Here is a 9,510-nt window from a genome sequence, read left to right as displayed (position 1 = left end):
TCGCTGAAGATCCTCAGAAAGAATTTCTACCAGAAACAAACAAACAAGTAGATATGTAAAAAATTGGTGTCAGGAGTGGAATGCAGTTGAGTTGTTACTCAAAGGCATTTTAAAGGATTACAGCAATAGTGACTCAGCTCCAGAGTTGGGCTTTTCCATTTTTGCCATATTTGGACACCATTTATAACAGATCCATGGGTCCTACAGGTTCTTTCTGAGGTTCTAGCCCTTAATTTCCATTCTCCTCTCCCATTGTCTCCTCATCTTGTTGCCCCCACCACCAAGGGATCCTGTTTCCCACCAGTGTCTACAGGAGGCAGTTCGGGACTTACTTCAGAAAAAAAACATTGAACTTTGGAGCCTTCTCGGCTAGGGTTTTCCTACCGTCTGTCCATTGTACTAAAAAAGTATGGGAGATTGGTAACTGGTTATAAATTTATCATCCCTGAACCGTTTCTTGGTTGTACCCAAATTCATGATGGAGTCTTACTTAACCCTTCAGTGGATTGTCAGTGCATCAGTGAATTTCTGACAAACACAATTTTCTCTTATTAGACTGATGTAGTTCACAATGGTGCATGCATTAATGACTATGCATGACAAATGTTGTGTGCCTACCTACACATTCCCTTCTCCCAACCATACTGGCATTTCCTCCATTTTGTTTCTCAGGGGTATGTTTATCAGTTTTTGCCTGTTTGTTCAATTGCTTTGTGTGAAAGGCCTTCATTTCCATTATTACATGGACGACTGGCTACTTTTGCCTTCCTCTCAGGTCGATTCTACTATTCATACTCAGTTTCTTCCTCGAGAGGCTGCCAGAGTGGGTTGGCTCATCAAGGTGGAGAAGTTTCTCACACCCATACAATATCTGATTCATCTGGGTGTGTTTCTCAATTTCATTATCAGTCAGGCCAAGCCTTCTCCCCTTCATTTAAAAGATATGGAACATCTCGTTTGCAGTTTATTGGCCTCTCCCTCTCCTATTGCATGAGAGAATCTATCTTTTTCGGGGACATGGGCTTCTGCTCCTGTTACCCTGCTTCCCCACCAAAAGGCCGACTTCGATTGGTGGTTGGAATGGACCAATACTACCATCGGAGTTTCTCTTCCACCTCCTCAACCAGATTATCTTTCTACAGATGCTTCCCTTTCGGGTTGTGGTGCATATCTCAACACTCAAGAGGTTTCAGGTCATTGGACACTGGGGAATCATCCCTACATCATAACATCTTGGAGTTGCTGGCAGTTCATAATGCTGTGTTTCAATTCGTGTTGGATGTTCGGGGGTGTTTGGTCATGGTTCACTCTGACATTTCCACGATAGTGTCTTATATTACCAGGCAAGGGGGTACTTGGTTGTGAGATTTTTGTTTTTTAATGTTGATTCTCCTGTACTGGGCCTACAATCATCACATCACAATGTTAACACGTCATATTCCAGGTCCCATCAATCTGGTCAAGAACCCGTTATCTTGGTCCAACAATATTCTACTGACAGAGTGGTCATTAGATTTGCAGGTGTTTTGGGAGTTGTCTGCTCATTGGGGTTTTCTGGATGTGGATGCTTTTGCCACACATCTCAAAGCACAACTTCCACACTTTTGATCTCCCATTCCTCATTCTTTGGCAAAAGCTGTAGATGCTTAGTCAAAACTGGAAGATATATTACCTGTATGCATATCATCCTATTCATTGATTCTATTCAGGGTCCATTCATTGATTCAGACCACTTTGTGTTGGGTGCTCCTAGTGGCTCTGTTTTGGCCTGCTCAGATGTGGTTTCCACTTCTGCACAGGCTTTAGGTGTCACCTCCCCTTCCTTTGCTGTTGTCTTCCACTCTTCTTCATCAACCTGGATCAGGCATGTGCCATCTGTCCATTCCCATCTTCTAGTTTCATGCATGGCTTTTGTCCGGTCCCTCCCCAAATAATCTGGATTTTCCAAGTGCATTGTCTCATTGATTGCCCATCCTGTATTACATTCCTTGTTGGCGGTATCAGTATAAATGGTATACTTTCTGCTGCTGGTCGCTATGCCGGAGATATCATTCTTAGAAATTTTCCTTACCACAGTTGACTGCATTTTTCACTTGGCTCTTTGATATGGGACTGTCTATTTCCTCAATTGCCGGCTATCCAGCAACATTATCTTGCACATTCAAATTTACTGTCTTCCAATCTTTTGTGTTGTCTTTGATATTTCATTCATTTTTCCCTTTCCTGTCCTCCCTGCCCTGTATCTCTCCCTGATTAGAATCTAAATGTTGCCCTTCACGATCTAACTTGGGTATCTTCTCATCAAATCCATCACCTCACCATGTTCCTGGCTTCCCACTTCATCTTCCTTTGGAGGTCATTGTCGGGGCCAGTATATGGACTAATACTTCATATCTTTGTTTCTCGTTATTTACATCACATGGCCATTTCTTGCTCGGTGGGTTTTCATTTACTTCTAGTCACCATCTTACACACCGCAGTGTTGTTATGACTGGTGTGTACTATGTTTTTGTTATTTCTTTATTTACAGGGGCCATTTTGCTAGTGTGTTGTGGATCCCACTTTATGGCAAATGGTGCCTGACCAGGTATACTTTTTTGAAAGTCTGCACTGTCCATCCTGCAACCATGCTCGATGTCACTTACATTGTAGCTGTTCCTACCTTGGTCCTAATGTACAATTCCAGGTGCCGCAAGGTGTTGGTTGATTGACTTCATTGACGTGATAGCTTCACTTTTCAAAATAAGGTATTGCAGTCACCCATTGCACTGTCTCTGGTGGTGGGGTCCTCCACATTCTCCTGTGAATTTTTCCCTCCTTTCTTCTAGTGGGGTATGAGTGTTTTTGTCAGTTCTTAGCCACTGGGGTTGTGGACCATGGAGACCTGTTCTCCTGAGATGGCTCGGTCACGATTAGAATCGTGTCAATGGCAAGATACCCTTCCTATTGTGGACCTGATGTACACTTACAGATACTGCCAGATTTTGGTTGAAGTGCTTCATGACCTTGAGACATTCCTCCTACCTACCATCCTCTGGATGTAGCTCCATGGGATCACGTGTTGGTTGGAGATGGTCCAGGTAAGTAAGTCCTCACATGTGTTCTGGCTAGTATTCCTCCTCTTGCTGTGGACTGGATGAAAAATGCCCAATGCTGCCAGGTTTTAGACTAGAGATGCACCCGAGGTTTGCAATCCCTCTTCCTACCATCTGCTAGATGTCGGTTCTCAGCAGATCTGGTGTTGGTTGTAGATGGATGCAGCATGTGTATTCCCACTTGGGTATCCTCCTCCTACCACGAACTGGATAAATGTACCCAATGCCATCAGGTTTTGGATCAGAGATGTCACCCCACTGGGACTTTCCACCTTCCGACCATCTGCTGGATGTTGTTTCATGGTGGATCTGGTGTTGGATGATTTGGAAATGTATGCAAGTAGAGACAGATTTTGATATAGAAGCTCATCTTCCCTACCAATTCCCATTTCAAGGTGAATAGGTAGGTGATCCTCTGCCTACCACAAAACTGATGTACAATTCCAGATGCCCCCAGGTGTTGGATGAAGTCGAACTACTACTACTGCGGTCTGTCATGCCCTAGCCACTCGACACCCAAGGGTCCCATTAATAGGTAATAAGTATTATGGAATTCCTTCATGTTTTTCTGCCTTTTATGTTCACAACACAGTCATAAAAGAGTGAAGAGTATACCTGAATTAAATGTGTTGTACAGTCTCCTGCTGAGGTGTGGTATTTTCTTTTTTGGTTTTGCACCTCCTGGTCTCTCTTTGGGCACTTTCTAAAGGGGGGGATCGTTTTTTTCACCAGCCCTCCACCTGTTCAATGTGGGATTCTAGCTATTTTGTGAGAGGAGGTAAGATATCAGATCAGAAGTTAACATTTGCCTAAACTGAAAATGTATTTTTGATACATACTGACTTCCTCTCAAATTTGCCATTCAGCCTCCCCACTTCCGGTGATATGTGGTGTAGGTCCTATGATCAATCTTGAAGTGATTAACGAGTGCAAATGTAGAGAAGTTGTTGGTTATGATGAGGTTTGTGTCACTCCTATTGGTGGAGAGCTGTTGCATAATCATTTACATTGTGGATATGCAGAAGTGGGAGGTGGAAGGCTAGTGGCAAGCAATGAAAGTTTGTGCCAATAGAGGGCAGTACTATTTGAGAAAAATCTATTTTGTGAAAGGAGATAAGTATCTATGGGAAATACATTTTCAAGTGAGTAAAATGTTAACTTCTATTTGATATTTTCAGATTTAGAGTGAGTTTACATTTATCAAGATTCTAGTTCCATTTAATAAATTTAAAATTTCATGTTGGCTCTTCACTTAACAAAATGTAGCTTCTATTTAATTTGTTTAGCCTTAGTGTCTCTCCACACTTAGCATAATCTTACTTCTGTTTAACATGTCCAAAATTTGTGTTTGTTCCTTTGTTGATTAATTTAAAGTTTGTGTTGCTCCACATTTAGCAAAACCATACTTCTGTTCAATAGATTTAAATTTTTTGTTTCCTCTGTACTTTACCAATCTTACATGTATGTAATAAATTTAAACATTGTCTTTGCACATAATAATAATAATAATAATATCTATCTTTCTACTGCTTAATGGATTTTAATATTGTGTTTGCTCTTCACTTAACATTTAGCAGTATTTTACTTTTATTTAGGAGGTTTAGCTTTTGTATTGACTCTACATTTGGCAAGATCTAAGTTTTGTTTAATAGTATTTTACACTGTGTCGGCTTCATACTTCATCTTAGTTCTCTTTATTAGGTTTAAACATTTTGCAAGTTCTAATTGCTGTTTAATATATTTAATTTTCATGTGTTATTTACAATTTGCTAGATCTCCATCTATTAAATATGCTGGAACTTTGTGTTTGCCCTATACTATACTAGAGCTCACTTCTATTTGTTAGATCTAAATTATTTGAATCCTTCATTACTTGAACTTACTTCTGTTTAATAGGTTTAAACTTAGTTTCGGCACCACATTTAGCAAGATCTTATCATCATTTATTCCCACTGGAAAATTTTAAAGAAGTGAACATAAACAATCGTACTGATTCTGAGTTGAGGTAAGTAGCTACAATATTTGTATCAATTAAAGGTGTTTGAAATATTTAATTATATTTAACCTTTTCCTTTGTTTAATGTATTTTTCAGTTCTTCAGAATTTGATCAAATAGTTTATGATTGTAGTGAACTCAAAGTCCTGTAAATTATAAATTTGTGACATATACACTAGATGTAGTTGTTGAAAGTTTAAGCTATTTTTCATCATCTTTAACACTGCAAAATAAAAATGATAATAAATCGTTTTACATAAACAAGTTGGGTGAAACCTAGAATAAATGGTTATTTATAATTTAATCTAACTATAGAATGATAGAGTTGTTTTACATATTAATGTTTGACCTGCAGTACTTGCACTGTTTTTTTTACTTCTGTCATAGGTATTGTTGTGGGTGTCAAGCTTTGTTTACAGAACAAACAGTAAGTATAATTTTATATGTAAATTTGATGAAAGTGAGGATATCTGTGTTGTCACTTTAGAACTATTTACTAATTTTTGAGTATTTTGTATTTCTAAAGTTTTACAATATTATGCCATTGTATTTTTTGTCAGGACTTTACATTAAGTTAGCTTCAAAATATAATTTACTTTGGCATAAGTTATTATAACCTTTTTTTTTGTTTTCCTTAAACCTTTCCAAGCTGGATTACCACTAAGGTATAATGTCTGAATCTTTCAGAAAAGAAATAACAGTGTTACATTGAATGTTTTAGAAAAATATATTGTAACATTAACCTTAAGATAATACAAAGGTTAATCCAATCACACTTTCTCATCAAAATAAACACTGTAACATCTTCAGTTATTAGCATTTTTTGGTAACTAAGAATGGCCGGTAAAATACAATTTGATTGTTATAGTGGGTCATTCTTTTTGTCATTAACCTTAAAAATATTAATTTTTTTAAATAATTCTAATTGGGGAATATTCCAGTCCTCTCTGCATGTTCAAAACAGAACAGCATAATCCATCTAATAAAGGCAAAAACATTTTGATAGCCAACTACAGGAGATCATTTACAGTTTTTAGGAACTGCAAATAAGTTTGACATACTAATATTACAAACTTTTTTTACCCACAGCAGTCATGTCCTGTTTATTCCTTTGGCCATAAAGCATGAGATCAGGTTTCTTTGGAAAACTGTCTCATCTTTACTTGTGCAGCTTTTCCCAAACTGAAAAATGTTTTATTTTAATTTGTCAAATTTTGTTAACTTCACTTCCTTGTTTATTATCTTGTCCAGCACACGGAAATATGTCCAGTTTTATCACTGTGGGTTTTTGTGGTTAGATAATTTTCTTTTCTGGTCACAGCTTTCACTTTGATAATGAGAACACTGATCTTTATTAGCATGGAATATGGCTTTGTAGCCCATAGTTATCCTAAGTACTTTGTTGTGTGAGTTTTGTCATTCAGTAATATTTTTGTAGAAATTTTTACCTTCAGAAAGAGTATTCACATACCCCTCCAGCCACTTATTAAGTTTGGAGGGATTTTACAAACTTAATTAGTGTAATTTGCTTTTATACATAGAACAGATGCTTTCTATTATGTGATTTTAATTCTGGTATTGTCCATACACTCGCAATGAAATTGTTGATAAGTTACATGCACATCTAAATGATCATCTGAAGAAACCTGATTGAATGTTTTACTTGAGTACTGATGTATTTGTTATACAGCTAGAATAAATTGGAAAACCTAAAAATGACCCATGCAATTTAATATAGATCAATGTTCTGATATAAAACACTTTTATTTTGATATTGATCTCTACTACAAAACTCAAAATTGAGGGATTTGAAGAATCTTATTGGGTCCATAAATATATGAACCATGTAATGATAAAGATGCAATGATGAATTTTAAATTGTCATGAACACAACAAAGACTATTTCTTTATAATAGGACAACTCCATCAGACCAAGAATAATCAAATTCACATCCAAGGAACAGTTTTTCAACATTATATTAGTAAGAAATAAGGATTGAATATGTTTTTACACCTGTTTAAACCATCAACCTCATTTTGTACAGTAATATCATTTTTCTCTGTTAAGTCTTAACATACATAGTTTGATTTAAATGCATAATTCAACACAATGAAAGAATAATCAGAGACAATTATGCTACAGCTGAAAAATTAAGAAATGAAAGCTAAGAGATGAAAGATCTATTAAATTTCATTTTCTGTAGTCTGTAAAATGCTTGCTTTTTAGATAAACCAACTTAAAAAAATGACTCAAAGTTGGTTCATTAAGTTGTATTCCTTATTAAGGGCAGACATTTGATCGTACTAAAAATATTCAACAGTGCTTTAGCCAGTCAGTAATACTTTGCAGTTATTCTATTTTCTTGTCAGATTTTAGCCTGTCAGTAATACTTTGCAGTTATTCTATTTTGTGTCAGATTTTAGCCAGTCAATAATACTTTGCAATTATTTTATTTTCTTGTCAGATTTTAGCCAGTCAAGTAATACTTTGCAATTATTCTATTTTGTGGTCAGATTTTAGCCAGTCAATAGTACTTTGCAATTATTCTATTTTGTGGTCAGATTTCAGCCAGTCAGTAATACTTTGCAATTATTCTATTTTGTGGTCGGATTTTAGCCAGTCAGTAATACTTTGCAGTTATTTTATATTGTAGTTGGATTGACACTTTTGGGTGACTGTCTATTACCACAATGTATATTGCAGATATGAGGAGTAATTGAACATGTGTTTGATAATCTCTAAGTGGTAATACTTCTTACTTCTTATGAAGGACAATGGATTTTGTTGTGATTAGTTGGTTTAAAGGTAATAGTTCAACATCAAATAATTTGTTCTCTATAGTAATGCGTTTCAACTATTTTTATGTTTAAAGTCTTAGAAGCCGATATAAAAGAAAATGAAAGAGATTAATTGAATGAAATGACAACAGATATAATAAAAAAACAAATGAAAAATCTGAAAGGCATTTGCATGTAATGCTAGTTAGAAAAGAAAAGGGTAGGAGTCAGCATTTTGATATAACATTAAAACAGGTGTTTAAGTAAAATATGTTATAGCGTGAATTTAGGCATAATGTCATAAAAATTACTTAGACTGATTATGGTATAATAGATCAGTGCATGTGATGCATGCCAGAGCCATGCTCAGTAAACATATACATAATTACATATAAATAAACCATATCAACACATGCACATACATCAATATGCATAGAAATAAACAGCATTATATTCACCATGACTGAGTTATTTTGGGGCCCAGTGCTCCTGCTTATCCTCCTTGGGAATGTCCTGATGTATGCTAAAATTATTTTTAAACAAGTTAAGAGTCACTGATCACAATAATAAATGTAAGTAATTAATTAGAAATGAATCTTGTATAGAATAAAAATAATGCATTGTATCTGTTATTAGATAGGTGTTTGTATTGAATCAGTATAAATTTTTTAAATTTCATGTATGAGTTTAGGTTTGTCATAATTTACAGTAAAAATTATTCAACATGGTATTTTGTGTTCTTGACTTTGTTACTAACTTTTTTGTTATTTTACTGAAGATAAGATGATAAAGTATTATATTCAGACATGTTCCATGCAGTAAGTACAAATAAAATAAAGGACTGATGAAAAATGTTTTATGATAATTAAAAGAATTGGTACTTTTGAATTATTCATATAAAGAATTGAGAACATTAGCCTACTTGGTTTATCTGGTAATGAAAAATATTTCAGTGTCTTTGGCTTTTCACCATATAAATATATTACAACTTTAAATATACTTTAAATTATATATATATTTGTCTCATATTTACAAATGAACCCATTGCCAACAACTGTTTGCTTTGGAATATTGCTAGTGTATTATATATTTGACTGATAAAAGTTACTTTGTATAGAAGTTTGACAGTGTGTTATATATTTGTCCTACAGGTTTACAGATGCACCCAGTGCCAGCAGCTGTTCTGTCTAGAATGTGATCTCTTCATCCATGACACACTCCATACCTGTCCAGGCTGCTCCAGCTCTAGAAACTTTAATATGGGTATCTGAGTTTTCTGAACAGTTTTGTTTTGGTGTGTCCATAAATAAAGCTATATTTAAAATTTTTATTCCTGTTGTTATATATACATCAAAAGCAGCAGCAGCTGGTAAGGTTTTTAGACAAAATGTTTACATGTATACTTCATGACATATTGTTGATGAGATGATCATATATGGACAAGAAATTTCTTTCAATTAAATATATGTATAAATTTTAAGAAAGGTTTTAGCTTCATATGATTTATTTATAAGTTTTTTTTTAATCATAATTTCTTAATTTAAAAACTTCTTTAAAGACTTCTTTTAGTGTAGGTCTAAAATTTTGGACATCTTAGGAATCATTATGATGTGATTTATTTTGACAATATTTCAGTCTCTT

The 9,510-nt window shown here is 35.0% G+C and overlaps 1 protein-coding gene across 1 annotated transcript in view; it reads left to right on the top strand.

The window, feature by feature from the left end:
* The window catches only part of LOC106461332 (general transcription factor IIH subunit 2-like), a 78,196-nt gene extending 68,997 nt beyond the window's left edge, over window positions 1-9,199 (top strand). Inside the window, exons 12-14 of the mRNA XM_022388202.1 lie at window positions 4,992-5,100; window positions 5,479-5,518; window positions 9,021-9,199. Of these exons, the coding sequence (XP_022243910.1) occupies window positions 4,992-5,100; window positions 5,479-5,518; window positions 9,021-9,140 (269 nt within the window). The 3' untranslated portion in view covers window positions 9,141-9,199. The remainder of the gene's footprint in view (window positions 1-4,991; window positions 5,101-5,478; window positions 5,519-9,020) is intronic.
* Window positions 9,200-9,510: the final 311 nt, after the last annotated feature.

This window comes from Limulus polyphemus, unplaced genomic scaffold, assembly GCF_000517525.1.
Source record: "Limulus polyphemus unplaced genomic scaffold, Limulus_polyphemus-2.1.2 Scaffold936, whole genome shotgun sequence".
Taxonomy (NCBI): Eukaryota; Metazoa; Arthropoda; class Merostomata; order Xiphosura; family Limulidae; genus Limulus; species Limulus polyphemus.
Note: the sequence above shows the minus strand (reverse complement) of the source record. Positions and strands in the feature narration are given on the sequence as shown.